Source organism: Anser brachyrhynchus (assembly GCF_964034855.1).
Source record: "Anser brachyrhynchus genome assembly, contig: SCAFFOLD_699, whole genome shotgun sequence".
Lineage (NCBI taxonomy): Eukaryota > Metazoa > Chordata > Aves > Anseriformes > Anatidae > Anser > Anser brachyrhynchus.
The window spans coordinates 1-16,102 of NW_027663782.1; the positions used below are offsets into that span (position 1 = coordinate 1).

Here is a 16,102-nt window from a genome sequence, read left to right on the forward strand (position 1 = left end):
TGTGCTGTCCACGTGTTGCACGAGTGCGTCTCGCACCGGGGCCTTGCACGAGCACCCCGCTCTGCGCCACGTGAGCGTGCGCAGCCCCCTGCTCTTGCATGAGCACCGTGCCCGCCCGTGCGAGACACACCTTGCACGCCCGGGGGGGGGCTTTGCACATTGAGCCCCCCCCCCCCTTTTTGTGTCCCCCCCCCCCCCCAGATTTTGGGCATCTACAAGCAGGGCCTCAAGTGCCGCAGTGAGTGGGGGGGGGGGCGGGGGGGGTGGGGGGGGTGGGGGGTGCTGGGGGGGTCCCATGGGGTGGGGGGGTGGGGGGGGGGATTTGGGGGGGTCCCACGGGGGGGTTGTGGGGGATTTGGGGGGGCTCTGGGGGTGTTATGGGTGCGGGGGGGGGGCAACGGGGGGGTCCTGTGGGATTACTGGGGGGGGTTATGGGGAGGGGGCAATGGGGACTCTATGGGGGGGGGGTGTGGGGGGGCAATGGGGGGGCCCTATGGGATTAATGGGGGGTCCTGGGGGGGCCATGGGGGACCCCATGGGGTGATTATGGGGGGTGGGCGATGGGGATGCTCTGGGGTTAATGGGGGGGTTATGGGGGGGGGTCGCAGGGGATCCTATGGGGTTAATGGGGGGGGCAATGGGGGGGTCGTATGGGATTAATGGGGGGTCCTGGGGGGGGGCATGGGGGACCCCATGGGATTAATGGGGGGGTTATGGGGAGGGGGCAATGGGGGGGTCCTATGGGTTTTAGGGGGGGTTTTATGGGGGGGGCATGGGGGACCCTATGGGATCGGGGGGGAGGGTCATGGGGGGGGCATGGGGGTCCTATGGGATTAATGGGGGGGTTGGGGGGGGGCAATGGGGGGGTCCTATGGGATCAGTGGGGGGGTCCTGGGGGGGGCATAGGGGCCCCTATGGGATCAATGGGGGGGTCATGGGGGGGGGCATAGGGGCCCCTATGGGATCAGTGGGGGTTTTTTGGGGGGTCGTGCCCCCCCCTCACCCCCTGCCCCCCCCCAGCCTGCGGCGTGCGGTGCCACCGGCAGTGCCGCGAGCGGCTGCGGGTCGAGTGCCGGCGCCGCGCCCGCAGCTTCGCCGCCGAGAGCCCCCCCGGGACCCCCCCCGGCACGGGACCCCCCCGGGGACCCCCCCGGGACCCCCCCGGCCTCCTCCAGGCCCCCCCGGGGCCGCTCCTTCAGCTTCTCCCTGCCCTGGCCCCGGCGCTCCGTCGCGGGCAGCGCCGGGACCCCCCCGGGGACCCCCCCGAGACCCCCAAGACCCCCCCGGGGACCCCCCCGGGGCCCCCCCCGGACGTGCAGGAGCTGGAGGACGGCGTCTTCGACATCCACCTCTAGGGGGGGCACGGGGGGGGCACAAGGGGGGGCACAAGGGGGGGGCACAAGGGGGGGGTTGGGGGGATGGGGGGATGGGGGGGGTGAATAAAGCGTCCGTCTGCACCTGGCCCGTGTCTGTGGGGCACTTAGGGGCGTCTGTGGGGCGCTATGGGGTGTCTGTGGGGTGCTATGGGGCACTTATGGGGCGCTATGGGGCACTATGGGGTGTCTGGGTTCTCTATGGGGCACTTATGGGGCGCTGTGGGCACTTATGGGGCGCTATGGGGCACTATGGGGTGTCTGGGTTCTCTATGGGGCACTTATGGGGCGCTGTGGGCTGTCTGTGGGGTCCTCTATGGGGCATCTATGGGGCACTCTGGGGTGTCTGTGGGGCACTTATGGGGCGCTATGGGGCACTATGGGGGTCTGGGTTCTCTATGGGGCACTTATGGGGCGCTGTGGGCTGTCTGTGGGGTCCTCTATGGGGCATCTATGGGGCACTCTGGGGTGTCTGTGGGGCACTTATGGGGCGCTATGGGGTGTCTGTGGGGTCCTCTATGGGGCATCCATGGGGCACTCTGGGGTGTCTGTGGGGCACTTATGGGGCGCTATGGGGCACTATGGGGGTCTGGGTTCTCTATGGGGCACTTATGGGGCGCTATGGGGTGCTCTGGGGCGTCTATGGGGCGCTATGGGGTGTCTATGGGGTGTCTATGGGGCACTTATGGGGCGTCTGTGGGGCGCTCTGGGGCGTCTATGGGGTGTCTGTGGGGCACTTATGGGGCGCTATGGGGCACTGTGGGGTGTCTGGGTTCTCTATGGGGCACTTACGGGGCGCTATGGGGTGTCTGGGTTCTCTATGGGGCCTCTATGGGGTGTCTGTGGGGTCCTATGGGGCACTTATGGGGCGCTATGGGGTGCCTGTGGGCACTATGGGGTGTCTGGGTTCTCTATGGGGCCTCTATGGGGCACTTATGGGGCGCTATGGGGTGTCTGTGGGGTCCTCTATGGGGCATCCATGGGGCACTATGGGGCATCTGGGTTCTCTATGGGGCACTTATGGGGCGCTATGGGGCACTATGGGGTGCCTGTGGGGCACTATGGGGTGTCTGGGTTCTCTATGGGGCACTTATGGGGCGCTATGGGGCACTATGGGGTGCCTGTGGGGCACTATGGGGCGTCTGGGTTCTCTATGGGGCCTCTGTGGGGCACTTATGGGGCGCTATGGGGCAGTATGGGGTGTCTGTGGGGCGCTGTGGGGTGTCTGGGTTCTCTATTGGGCACTTATGGGGCGCTATGGGGCACGCTATGGGGTGTCTGTGGGTCCTCTATGGGGCGTCTATGGGGTGTCCTGTGGGGCGCTGTGGGTTGTCTGTGGGGTGTCTGGGTTCTCTATGGGGCACTTATGGGGCGCTATGGGCACTCTATGGGGTGTCTGTGGGGTCCTCTATGGGGTATCTATAGGGCGTCCGTGGGTATCCTCTGTGGGGTGTCTGTGGGGTGTCTGTGGGGCGTCGATGTAGGCTGCTGCTTTTAGGGTGCTGGTGCCTACGGGGTCCCCATGGGGCGCTGCTGCTTATGGGGAGCTGCTGGTTTTGGGGTGCTCGCGGTTATGGGGTGCTGGTGGTTATGGGGTGCCTGTGGGGCGCTGCTGGTCATGGGGTGCTGTTGGTCCTGGGATGCTCCTGGGGTGCTCACAGTTATGGGGTGCTGCTGGTTATGGGGTCCCCATGGGGTGCTGGTTGTTATGGGATGCTCACGGTTATGGGGTGCTGGTGCTCATGGGGCACTGGTGCTTATGGGGTCCTCATGCTTATGGGGTCCCCATGGGGTGCTGCTGGTTATGGGATGCTGATGGTTATGGGGTGCTGATGGTTATGGGGTGCTGTTGCTCCTGGGGTGCTCACAGTTATGGGGCGCTGCTGGTTATGGGGTGCTCATGGTTATGGGGTGCCTATGGGGGGGGGGCGCTGCTGGTTATGGGATGCTCACGGTTATGGGGTGCCCATGGGGGGGTGCTGCTGGTTGTGGGGTGCCCCATGGGGTGCTGCTGGTTATGGGGTGCTCATGGTTATGGGGTGCTGCTGGTTATGGGGTGCCCATGGGGGGGGGGCGCTGCTGGTTATGGGGTGCTCATGGTTATGGGGTGCCCATTGGGGGGGGGGGTGCCGCTGGTTACGGGGTCCCCATGGGGGGGTGCTGGTTATGGGGCGCTTCTGGTTATGGGGTGCCCATGGGGGGGGTGCTGCTGGTTATGGGTGCTTGCAGTTATGGGGCGCTGGTGGTTACGGGGTCCCTATGGGGTTCTGCTGGTTATGGGGGCGCTGTTGCTCCTGGGGTGCCATGGTTATGGGGTGCTGCTGGTTATGGGGTGCCCATGGGGGGGGATGTGTGCTGCTGGTTATGGGGTGCTCACCGTTATGGGGTGCTGCTGGTTATGGGGTGCCCCATGGGGTGCTCACGGTTATGGGGTGCTGCTGGTTGTGGGGTGCCCCATGGGGTGCTCACGGTTATGGGGTGCGCATGGGGGGGGTGCTGCTGGTTATGGGGTGCCCATGGGGAGGTGCTGGTGGTTATGGGGTGCCCCGTGGGGTGCTGCTGGTTATGGGGTGCCCATGGGGGGGGGATGTGTGCTGCTGGTTATGGGGTGCTCACGGTTATGGGGTGCTGCTGGTTGTGGGGGTGCCCCATGGGGTGCTCACGGTTATGGGGGTGCGCATGGGGGGGTGCTGCTGGTTATGGGGTGCCCATGGGGAGGTGCTGGTGGTTATGGGGTGCCCCGTGGGGTGCTGCTGGTTATGGGGTGCCCATGGGGAGGTGCTGGTGGTTATGGGGTGCCCCATGGGGTGCTGCTGGTTATGGGGTGCCCATGGGGGGGGGTGCTGGTTACGGGGTCCAGCGGCTCTTTTTGGGGTTCCACCGCCCCCCCCGGCCCCCCCCCCCCCCCCATACCCCCCCCATGCCCCCCCCACCCCCCCATCCCCCCCCCACCCCGCCCCCCCCCGCGCCGTGCCCGCGCCCCCCCCCCCCCATCCCCCCCCCCATCCTCCCCCCCCCCCCGCGCCGTGCTCGTGCCCGCGGCCGGGCCGTGCCCGCGCCCCCCCCCCCATAACCCCCCCCCATCCCCCCCCCCCGCCCGTGCTCGTGCCCGCGGCCGGGCCGTGCGCGCCCCCGCGGCCGGGCGGGAGCTGCGGAGCCGAGCGGGGACGGGGCCGGGCCGGGGCCGCCGCAGCGCCCGCAGGTGGGGGGGGGCAATTAACGGGGGGGGGGGTAATTAACGGGGGGGGGTAATTAACGGGGGGGGTCATCGGGGGAGGGGGGGCCGGGGGGGGGCGAGGCGGGGATGGGGTTAATTGGGGGGGGGGATTGGGGGGGGTGGGGGGGGGATGGGGGGGGGATGGGGGGGTTATTGGGGGGTAATTAGGGGGGGGGTAATTAAGGGGGGGTAATTAGAGGGGGGGGGATCGGGGAAGGGGGGGCCGGGGGGGGCAAGGGTGCGGATGGGGTTAATTGGAGGGGGGGGATTGGGGGGGGGGATTTGGGGGGGGGATTGGGGGGGTGGGGGGGGATTGGGGGGAGTGGGGGGGGGGATGGGGGGGGATGGGGGGGGTAATTATGGGGGGAGGTTAATTGGGGGATTAATTGGGGGGGTGGATTAGGAGGGGATTGAATGGGGGGGTGTGAAGGGGGAGGGTTAATGGGGGGGTAACAAGGGGGGATTAATTGGGGGGGGTTAATGGGGGGGATTAATTGGGGGTGTAAAGGGGGGGTGTAAAGGCGGGGGTTAATGGGGGGTAATATGCGGGGGTTAATTGGGAGGGGATGGATTGGGGGGGGATAATGGGGGGGTTAATTGGGAGGGGTTAACCGGGGGGGGGGGAGGATGCGGATTTTGGGTCTGGGGGGGGGAAGCTGGGAGGGGAGGGGTCGGGGGGGCGGGTTGGGGGTTAGCTGGGGGGAGGAGGGGATTTTTTTGGGGGGGGGGGGACGATGAGGATGGGGGGGATTTGGGGGGCTGCAGGGGTGGGGGGGGCAGGATGGGGGCTGCTGGGGGGGGCTTTTTTAGGGGGGGGGCTGCAGGAAGGGGGTGTGGGAGGGCTTTTTTTTGGGGGGGGGGGGGCTGCCGGGGGGGGGATTTTGGGGAGGGGGGGGGGGCTGCTGGGGGGGGGGCTGCAGGCCCGGAGCTCAAATTTGGGGGGGGGGGGGCTCAGGGTGTGGGGGGGGTCCCATCCTGCCCCCCCCCCCCCTTATTGCAGCCCCCGGGGGTCCCCGCCCTGCCCTCCCCCCCCCCCCCTTTTTTTTCACACGGGCTGGGTGTGCAAGGCACACGCGTGTGCACGGCGCCGGGGCACGCGTGTGCACGGGGGGGGGGGGGCACGGTGCCGGGGCGCACACGTGTGCACGCAGGGACGCACGCCCACGGGGGGGGGGGGAGCGGGGGGGGCATGAGCATGAGCGTGCAAAGCCGGGGCGCACGTGCGCGTGCAAAGCCGGGGGGGGTGTGGTTGGCGGGGCACACGCGTGTGCAAGGCTGGGCGCACGTGGGCACTGGGGCGTGCAAGGAGGGGCCGGAGGAGGGGGGGGACGTGCATGGAGGGGGGGGGGGGTGTGCGCGGGGGGGGGGCACGCACACGCGTGTGCAAGGCGTGCACGAGGGCGCGCGGCTCCTTGCACGCGTGTGTGCGCGCGCAGGGGCTGTGCACGCGTGTTCGTGCCCGGGGGGGGGGGCCGGGGGGGGGCCGCGTGCTGGTGCGAGGCTCGCACGCGTGCACGTGCGCTAACGAGCCCCCTCCCCCGGGGGGGGGCTGATTGGCTTTAATTAACGAGGCCCCGCCCCCCAAGGGAGCCCCCCCCGGCCCCCCCCCCCCCTTCTCCTCCCCGGTGACCTTCAGGCGCCCCCCCCCCTTCTTGGCCCCCCCCCCCCCCCCTTGCTGGTTGTAATGGGGGGGGGGGGGTCTGGGGGGCAGCGCCGTGGGCAGAGCGGGGGCTGTGGGGCGGGGATCTATGGGGCAGGACCTATGGGGCAGAGCGGGATCTGTGGGGTAGCATGGATCTGTGGGCAGGATCTATGGGGCAGAGCAGGATCTATGGGGCAGCACGGGATCTGGGGGGCAGGATCTATGGGCGGAATGGGATCTATGGGGTGGAACGGGATCTATGGGGCAGAGCAGGACCTGTGGGGCAGACTGGGATCTATGGGGCGGAGCGGGATCTATGGGGCAGGACCTATGGGCAGAGCGGGATCTATGGGGTAGCGCGGGATCTGGGGGGCAGGATCTATGGGCAGAGCAGGACCTATGGGCAGAGCGGGGGGCCGTGGGGCAGACTGGGATCTACGGGGCAGAGCTGGGTCTGTGGGGCAGGACCTATGGGGCAGAGCGGGATCTGTGGGGCAGCACGGGATCTGGGGGGCAGGATCTATGGGGCAGAGCAGGGTCTGGGGGGCAGCGCCATGGGGCAGAGCGGGATCTATGGGGTGGACTGGGATCTATGGGGCAGAGCAGGACCTGTGGGGCAGACTGGGATCTATGGGGCTGAGCAGGATCTATGGGGCAGCGCCGTGGGGCAGAGCCATGGGGCAGAGCGGGGGCCGTGGGGCAGGATCTATGGGGCAGAGCAGGATCTATAGGGGTAGCGCGGGGATCTATGGGGCAAGAGCAGGGCCTGTGGGGCAGAGCGGGGGCTGTGGGGCAGACTGGGATCTATGGGGCGGAGCGGGATCTATGGGGCAGCGCTGTGGGGCAGAGCCGTGGGGCAGAGCGGATCTATAGGGTAGCGCGGGGACCTGTGGGCAGAGCGGGGCCTGTGGGGCAGTGCCGTGGGGCAAGAGCGTGATCTGTGGGGCAGACTGGGATCTATAGGGCAGAGCAAGGTCTGCGGGGCAGGACTTATGGGGCAGAGCGGGATCTATAGGGCGGAGCAGGATCTGTGGGGCAGACTGGGATCTATAGAGCAAAGCAGGACCTGTGGGGCAGAGCGGGGTCTATGGGGCACAGAGGGATCTATGGGGCAGAGTAGGGTCTGTGGGGCAGAGCGGGGTCTATGGGGCAGCACCACGGGGCAGAGCAGGATCTATGGGGCACAGTGGGGTCTATGGGGCACAGAGGGATCTATGGGGCAGAGCGGGGTCTGTGGGGCAGAATGGGATCTATGGGGCAGCAACGGGGGGCAGAGCGGGATCTATGGGGCAGAGCGGGGTCTGTGGGGCAGAATGGGATCTATGGGGCAGCAACGGGGGGCAGAGCGGGATCTATGGGGCAGAGCGGGGTCTGTGGGGCAGAATGGGATCTATGGGGCAGCAACGGGGGGCAGAGCGGGATCTATGGGGCACAGAGGGATCTATGGGGCAGAGCGGGGTCTATGGGGCACAGAGGGATCTATGGGGCAGAGCGGGGTCCGTGGGGCAGAGCGGGGTCCGTGGGGCCGAGCGGGGTCTGGGGGGCAGCCATGGGGCGCAGCCCCCCCGCCGCGGGCCCCGCTCCCCCCCTGCAGGTGCAGCGGTTTCGGTGATTGGCTAATTATGCGGCGCATGTTAACGAGCCCCATTACCCAATGAGGGGTGCCGGCGAGGCAGGGCTATAAATAACCCGGGGGCTCATTTGCATGATGCCAGATCACCCCCCCCATGCCCCCCCCCCCATCACCATGGTGACCCCCCCCCCCAAAAATAAATCACGGGGTTCGTTAGCGGGGCCGCTAACGAGGGGACCCCTCTCACCCTCTCCCCCCCCCCCAGGTGCCTCAGGACCCCCGGCCATGCTGTAGCCCCCCCCGGGGCCCCCATGCGGGTGCGAGCGGCCGGGGGCGGCCGGGGGGACCCCGGCCCAGGCGCCATGAGCCCCCCCGAGGGGCAGCGGCACCCCGGGGCCCAGCAGGAGGCCGAGACCCAGCGAGGCCCCGCGGCGCACCCGGAGACTGAGCCCCCCCGGGGACCTGGGGCCCGCCAGGGCCTCGCGTCCGACGTGGCCTCCAAGGTCCCGGAGGCCCACCGAGGCCTCGCGCCCGCCATGGCCTCCACGGTGCCGGAAGCCCACGAAGGTCTCGCGCCCGACCCGGCCTCCACGTCCTGCCCGGTCCCGGAGGCCCACCGAGGCCTCGCGCCCGACCCGGCCTCCACGTCCTGCCCGGTCCCGGAGGCCCACCGAGGCCTTGTGTCCGACCTGGCCTCTACATCCGACCCGGTCCTGGAGGCCCGCCGAGGCCCCGCCGACCGTCCGGAGGCCGAGGCCCACCCAGGCCTCCTGGGCGCGAAGGGCTCTGCGGCCACCCAATTCCCCAAAGACTGCGGAGAGACCGAGGGCAGCGGAGGCTCCGCGGCCTCCCTGGAGGCCGAGGTCAACCGAGGCCTCGCAGCGTGTCTGGACTCCGAGGTCCACCGGGACTCCGTGGCCGACCGAGGCCCCGTGGCCTCCCTAGACCCGAGGGGGTACCGAGACCCTACGGCCAGCCGCGGCCCCGTGGGGACCGAGGACCCCCGCGACCGTTCGCCCCACCAGGGCCCTGCGGACCCTCTGGAGGCCGAGGTCAGCCGAGGCCCCGAGGCCCACCTGGGCGTGGAGGCCCGCCGGGGCCCCTTGGCCGACCACGGCCCCGTGGGGCATCGGGAGGCCGCGGCCCACCAGGAGGCCAACCGTGGCCACGCGACCCTTGTAGACTGGAAGACCCACCCGGACGCTACGGCCAACCGCAGCCCCCTGGGGCTTCTTGACTTGAAGGCCCACCAGGACCCCGTGGCCAACTGTGGCACCATGGCTTCTCTAGGCCCAAAGGCCTACCAAGACTCTGCGGCCAACCGTGGCCCCGTCGATCATCTTGACCTGAAGGCCCACCAGGACTCCATGGCCAACTGCACCCCAATGGACCTTCTAGGCCAGAAGGACCACCAGGACCCCGTGGCCAACTGTAGCCCCATGGATCATCTTGACCTGAAGGCCCACCAGGACTCTACAGCCAACTGTAGCCCCACGTCCTCTCCAGGCCCGAAGGCCCACCAGGACTCCATGGCCAACCGTAGCCTCATGGCTCCTCTAGGCCCGAAGGCCTACCAGGACTCCATGGCCTCTCCAGGCCCAAAGGCCCACCAAGACTCCATGGCCAACGGTAGCCCAATGGCTTCTCTAGGCCCAAAGGCCCACCAGGACTCTACAGCCAACTGTAGCCCCCCGTCCTCTCAAGGCCCGAAGGCCCACCAGGCCTCTAAGGCCAACTGCACCCCAATGGACCTTCTAGGCCCAAAGGTCTACCACGACTCTACAGCCAACCGTAGCCCAATGGACCTTCTAGGCCCGAAGTCCCACCAAGACTCTACAGCCAACTGTAGCACCACGTCCTCTCCAGGCCCGAAGGCCCACCAAGACTCTACAGCCAACCGTAGCCCAATGGCCTCTCTAGGCCTGAAGGCCCACCATGCCTCTACAGCCAACCTCACCCCAACGACTCTTCTAGGCCCGAAGCCCCACCACGACCATGTGGCCACCCGCGCGTCGCCGCGCCGCCCCGTGCTGGCCCTGGCGCTGCTGGCCCTGTGCTCGCTGCTGGCGCCGTGCGCCCGCGGCGCGGCGCTGGAGTTCGGGGGCGCCCCGGGGCAGTGGGCGCGCTACGGGCGGTGGGCGCCGGGGGCGGGCGGGCAGCTGAGCTTCAGCCTCAAGACCAACGTCTCGCGGGCGCTGCTGCTCTACTTGGACGACGGCGGCAACTGCGACTTCCTCGAGCTGCTGGTGGCCGAGGGGCGGCTGCGGCTGCGCTTCGCCATCGCCTGCGCCGAGCCAGCCACCGTGGCGCCGCCGGCGGCGGTGAGCGACGGGCGCTGGCACGCCGTCCGCCTGACCCGCAACGCCCGCGAGACCGCGCTGGCGGTGGACGGGGAGGCGCGGGCGGGCGCCGTGCGCTCCAAGCGGGCCGAGATGGCGGTGGCCAGCGACCTCTTCGTCGGTGGCATCCCGCCCGACGTCCGCCTCTCGGCGCTCACCCTCAGCACCGTCAAGTACGAGGCGCCCTTCCGCGGCTGGCTGGCCGACCTGCGGGTGGGCGACGCGCCCGCCGCCCTGCTGGGCGCCCAGGGCGTGCGGGGCGAGGAGGAGGAGGAGGAGGAGGAAGAGGAGGAGGACGAGCGGCGGCAGCAGTGGCAGGAGCGGCAGCAGTGGCAGGAGCAGCAGCAGCAGCGGTGCGCCCGGCACCCGCCCTGCGCCCACGGCGGGCGCTGCACCCTGCGCCGCGGGGAGCCCCGCTGCGACTGCGCCGGCACCGGGTACCGCGGGCCCTTCTGCGAGGAAGGTGAGGGGGGTTTTGGGGGGGGTTTGGGGGGAGATTGGGGGTCATCGGGGTGGGTCTGGGGGGGATTGGGGGTCATCGGGGTGGGTCTGGGGGTGATTGGGGGTCATTGGGGTGGGTTTGGGGTGATTGGGGGTCATCGGGGTGGGTCTGGGGGTCATTGGGGGTCATTGGGGTGGGTTTGGGGGTGATTGCGGGTGATTGGGGTGGGTTTGGGGGAGATTGGGGGGTTTTGGGGTAATTGGGGCGGGTTTGGGGGAGATTGGGGGAGTCTGGGGGAGATTGGGGGTCATCGGGGCGGGTTTGGGGGTGATTGGGGGTCATTGGGGTGGGTTTGGGGTGATGGGGGGTGATTGGGGTGGGTTTGGGGGAGATTGGGGGGTTTTGGGGTAATTGGGGTGGGTTTAGGGGAGATTGGGGGAGTCTGGGGGAGATTGGGGGTCATTGGGGCAGGTTTGGGGGAGATTGGGGGGTTTTGGGGTCATTGGGGTGGGTTTGGGGGAGATTGGGGGTGGTTGGGGCGGGTTTGGGGGAGACTGGGGGTCATTTGGGTGGGTCTGGGGGGGATTGGGGGTCATTGGGGCGGGTTTGGGGAGATTGGGGGTGATTGGGGCGGGTTTGGGGGAGATTGGGGGAGTCTGGGGGAGATTGGGGGTCATCGGGGCGGGTCTGGGGGAGATTGGGGGTGATTGGGGCGGGTTTGGGGTGATGGGGGGGTGATTGGGGTGGGTTTGGGGGAGATTGGGGTGGGTTTGGGGGTGATTTGGGGTGATTTTGGAGGGTTTGGGGGTGATTGGGGGTCATTGGGATGACTTTGGGGGGTAATTGGGGTGGGTCTGGGGGAGATTGGGGGTCACTGGGGTGGGTTTGGGGTGATTTGGGGTGATTTTGGAGGGCTTGGGGGTGATTTGGGGGTAATTGGGGGGGTTTGGGTGGTAATTGGCGGTTTGGGGGGTAATTGGGGTGGGTTTGGGGGAGATCGGGGTGGGTTGGGGGTAATTTGGGGGTAATTTGGGGTTTTGGGGGTAATTGGGGGGACCGGGGGGATTTTGGGAGGTTTGGGGAGGTTTCGGGTTATTGGGGGTGATTGGGTGTCATTGGGGTGGGTTTTGGGGTGATTTGGGGGCAATTGGGGGTGTTTTGGGATCAGGGGGCGGGCGGTGGTGTCGCGCGGCCTCGTGTCTGGGTGCTTCCCTGTGGCGTTGCACACCCACATTAGTGTTGCACACCCATGGGGTGTCGTGTTCCCGTGTTGCACACCCATGGGGTGTCGTGGTCTCGTGTTTTCCCCTGGCGTCGCACGCCCTCGTGGTGTTGCACGCCCTCACGGCTTTGCACACCCTCGTGGCGTTGCACGCCCATAGGGTGCTGTGTTCTCGTGTTGCACGCCCATGGGGTGTCGTGGTCTCGTGTTGCACACCCATGGGGTGTCGTGTTCTCGTGTTTCCCCTGGCGTCGCACGCCCTCGTGGCGTTGCACGCCCTCACGGCTTTGCACACCCATGGGGTGTTGCGTTCTCGTGCTTCCCCCATGGTGTTGCACGCTCTCATGGCGTTGCACACCCGTGTGGTGTTGTGTTCTCGTGTTGCACGCCCGTGGCTCGTTGCGGTCTCGTGTTTCCCCGTGGCGTTGCACACCCGTCGCGTGTCGCGTTCCTGTGCTTCTCCGTGGCTCTCAGCGTTGCACGTCCACGGGGCGTTGCACTCCCACGTGTCTCCACAGCTCCGTGCCCTCGGGCTGTTGCACGCCCTCGTGCTGTTGCACACCCTTGGGCTGTTGCACGCCTGTGCCCTTGCACGGCCCCGTGCCTTTGCACAACTTCCTGTAGTTGCACTCCCCAGTGCCCTTGCACGTGCTCATGCAATCACATGCCTGGGTGCCCTTGCACGCCCTTGTGTAATTGCACGCCTGTGTGCCCTTGCACGTCTGTGTGCCCTTGCACAACCTCATGCTCTTGCACACCCTTGTGTAATTGCATGCACCAGCGCCCTTGCACGCCTGTGTGCCTTTGCACAACCTCATGCCCTTGCACACCCTTGCGTAATTGCATGTCCCAGCGCCCTTGCACACCCTTGTGCCCCTTGCACAACCTCATGCCCTTGCACACCCTTGTGTAATTGCATGCACCAGTGCCCTTGCACGCCTGTGTGCCCTTGCACAACCTCATGCCCTTGCACGGCCTTGTGTAATTGCATGCCCTTGTGTAATTGCACGTCTGTGTGCCCTTGCACGTCTGTGTGCCCTTGCACACCCTTGTGTAATTGCACGCCCTGGTGCCCTTGCACGCCCCCATGCACTCACACGTCCCCGTGCCCTTGCACACCCACATGTCCTTGCACGTGCTCCTGCCCTTGCACACCCGGGTGCCCTTGCACACCCCGCCCCCCCCCCATGACAACCGTTGCCATGACGACGGCTCCCTCCCTCCCGGGCTGTATCGGGGGGGGGGGCCGCGTCGCCATGGCAACGCCGGGCGGCTGACCCGTTGCCGGGGTGTGGCGGCGCCGTGGCAACGGTTGCCGGGGCCCCCCGGTTGCCGTGGCGACAGCCGGTCCGCCTGTCGCCCTGGCAACCGTTGCCGCGGGGATGGCGACGGCCCCGGCGTCCTTGAGGGATGGGGACGGGGGTGCGGGGGGGGTCTGGGGGGGGTCTGTGGGGGGCTGTGGGGCTCTATGGGGCTCTATAGGGTGCTGTGGGGGGCTGTGGGGCTCTATAGGGCGCTGTGGGGGGCTATGGGGCTCTATAGGGCTTTGTGGGGGGGCTATGGGGCTCTATGGGGCTCTATAGGGTGCTGTGGGGCTCTATGGGGCTCTATAGGGCGCTGTGGGGGGCTATGGGCTCTATAGGGCGCTGTGGGGGGCTATGGGGCTCTATAGGGCACTGTGGGGGGGCTGTGGGGGGCTATGGGGCTCTATAGGGTGCTGTGGGGCACTGTGGGGAGCTATGGGGCTCTATAGGGCATTGTGGGGGGGGCTATGGGGCTCTATGGGGCTCTATAGGGTGCTGTGGGGCACTGTGGGGGGCTATGGGGCACTATGGGGTGCTATGAGGGGCTATGGGGCTCTATAGGGCGCTGCGGGGGGGCTATGGGGCCCTATGGGGATCTATAGGGCTTTGTGGGGGGGCTATGGGGCTCTATAGGGGGCTATGGGGCTCTATGGGGCTCTATAGGGTGCTGTGGGGGGCTGTGGGGGGCTATGGGGTGTTGGGGGGGCTATGGGGCTCTATGGGGCTCTGTGGGGGGCTATGGGGCTCTATGGGGCTCTATAGGGCGCTGTGGGGGGCTATGGGGCTCTATAGGGCTCTGTGGGGGGCTATGGGGCTCTATAGGGGGCTATGGGGCTCTATAGGGCACTGTGGGAGGCTGTGGGGGGCTATGGGGCTCTATAGGGCATTGTGGGGGGGCTGTGGGGCTCTATGGGGTGTTGGGGGGGCTATGGGGCTCTATGGGGCTCTATAGGGTGCTGTGGGGGGCTATGGGGCTCTATAGGGGGCTATGGGGCTCTATAGGGCACTGTGGGAGGCTGTGGGGGGCTATGGGGCTCTATAGGGCATTGTGGGGGGGCTGTGGGGCTCTATGGGGTGTTGGGGGGGCTATGGGGCTCTATGGGGCTCTATAGGGTGCTGTGGGGGGCTATGGGGCTCTATAGGGGGCTATGGGGCTCTATAGGGCACTGTGGGAGGCTGTGGGGGGCTATGGGGCTCTATAGGGCGCTATGGGGGGGCTATCAGGCCCTATGGGGCACTATGGGGGGCTGTGGGGGGCTATGGGGCTCTATGGGGCTCTATAGGGTGCTGTGGGGCTCTATAGGGCACTATGGGGTGCTTTGGGGTGCTGTGGAGCACTATGGGATGTCTATGGGGTGTCTATGGGGCTCAGCGGGGCGCTATGGGGTGTTACGGGGCTCTATAGGGCTCTATAGGGCGCTATGGGGTGCTGTAGGGTGGTGTGGGGGGCTGTGGGGCTCTGTGGGGCGTTATGGGGTGCTATGGGGGTGTCTATGGGGTGCTGTGGGGCACATGGGCCTTGCGGAGGCGTTCTGGGGGGGGGGGGGAGGTCCCGAGTGTGGGCACGCTCGGGGCGTGCAAACCCCTCGGGGGGGCGTTAAGGTGCGTGCAAACCCCGCTGGGGCGTGCAAGGGGGTGCGGAAACCCTCCGGGACGTGCAACGGGGCGTGCAAAGGCCTCTGGGACGTGCAAGGGGCGTGCAAACCCCGCTGGGATGTGCAAGGGGCGTGCAAACCCCACTGGGGTGTGCAACGGGGCGTGCAAACCCTGGTGGGGTGTGCAATGGGGCGTGCGAAGTCTTCTGGGACGTGCAACGGGGCATGCAAACCCTGCTGGGCCGTGCAAGGGGCGTGCAAAGTCTTCTGGGACGTGCAACGGGGCGTGCAAACCCTGCTGGGGCGTGCAACGGGGCGTGCAAACCCCTGTGGGCCATGCAAGGGGCGTGCAAACCCCTGTGGGCCGTGCAACGGGGCGTGCAAACCCTGCTGGGACGTGCAAGGGGCGTGCAAACCCTGCTGGGCCGTGCAAGGGGCGTGCAAGCCCCACCGCCGGCTTTTGCGCCGCGTCCCCGTGCAACACGAGGGAGGGGCACGCGCGCGCGTGTGTGTGTGAGTGTGCAAGGCCCCCCCCTCCCCCCCCCCGTTGACGTCTCCTCTCTCCCCCCCGTGCCCCAGAAGAGGAGCCCGCGGTGGAAGGTGAGGTGCGGGCGTGCAAGGGGGGGGGGGGGCGTGTGCAAGGGCGGGCGTGCAAGGGGGGGGGCGTGCAAGGCCAGGGGAGGGCGTGCAAAGTTTGGGGCCGGTGCTTGTGCAAGCCCCCGGGGCGCTCGTGCAAGGCTGGGCACACGCGCGTGCCTGGCTCCGTGCTCGTGCAAGTCCCCCCCCACCCCCCCCACCACCTTGCACACGCGCGTGCAAGGCCGCTGTGTCACCGCTGGCCACCTGCCGTGACGTCACCGCCGGCCGCCCAATGGGCTTGGGGGTATGCAAATGAAGGGCGCCGCCGAGCCAATGGGCTGCAGGGGCTGCTGCTGCTGGGGGCGGGGCTATGCAAATGGAGGGGGCGGGGCGGCCAGCGGGGAGGGGGCGAAGGGGGCGTGCAAGGAGCGGGGGTGTGCACGAGGGGCGTGCACGGGGGGTGTGCAATGCACATGGGGCATGCGCGAGGGGCGTGCAAGCAGCAGGTCTTGCACGAGGAGCGTGCAAAGCAGGCGGGTGTGCAAGGAGCAGGCCCTGCACGAGGGGTGTGCAAGGAGCAGGGGGGCCCACAAGGGGCGTGCAAGCAGCAGGGGCTGCACGAGGAGCGTGCGAGAAGCAGGGGGCTCTGCACAAGGGGTGTGCAAGCAGCAGGTCCTGCACGATGGGCGTGCAAGGAGCGGGATGAGCACGAGGGGCGTGCAAAGCAGCAGGGCGTGCAAGGGGCAGGCCCTTTCACGGGAGGGGCGTGCAAAGCAGCGGGGGGGGGGCGTAGAAGGGGCGTGCAAGCGGCAGGCC

The 16,102-nt window shown here is 68.0% G+C and overlaps 1 protein-coding gene across 1 annotated transcript; it reads left to right on the forward strand.

Annotated features, from left to right (window-relative positions):
* Positions 1–4,504: 4,504 nt before the first annotated feature.
* On the forward strand, positions 4,505–15,340 carry LOC308186826 (uncharacterized protein; the record flags this gene model as incomplete). Its single annotated transcript, XM_080608995.1, has 3 exons — positions 4,505–4,575; positions 8,071–10,607; positions 15,287–15,340. Coding segments are annotated over exons 2-3 (2,545 nt in total), but the record flags the coding sequence as incomplete, so codon positions are not given.
* Between the last annotated feature and the right edge of the window lie 762 nt (positions 15,341–16,102).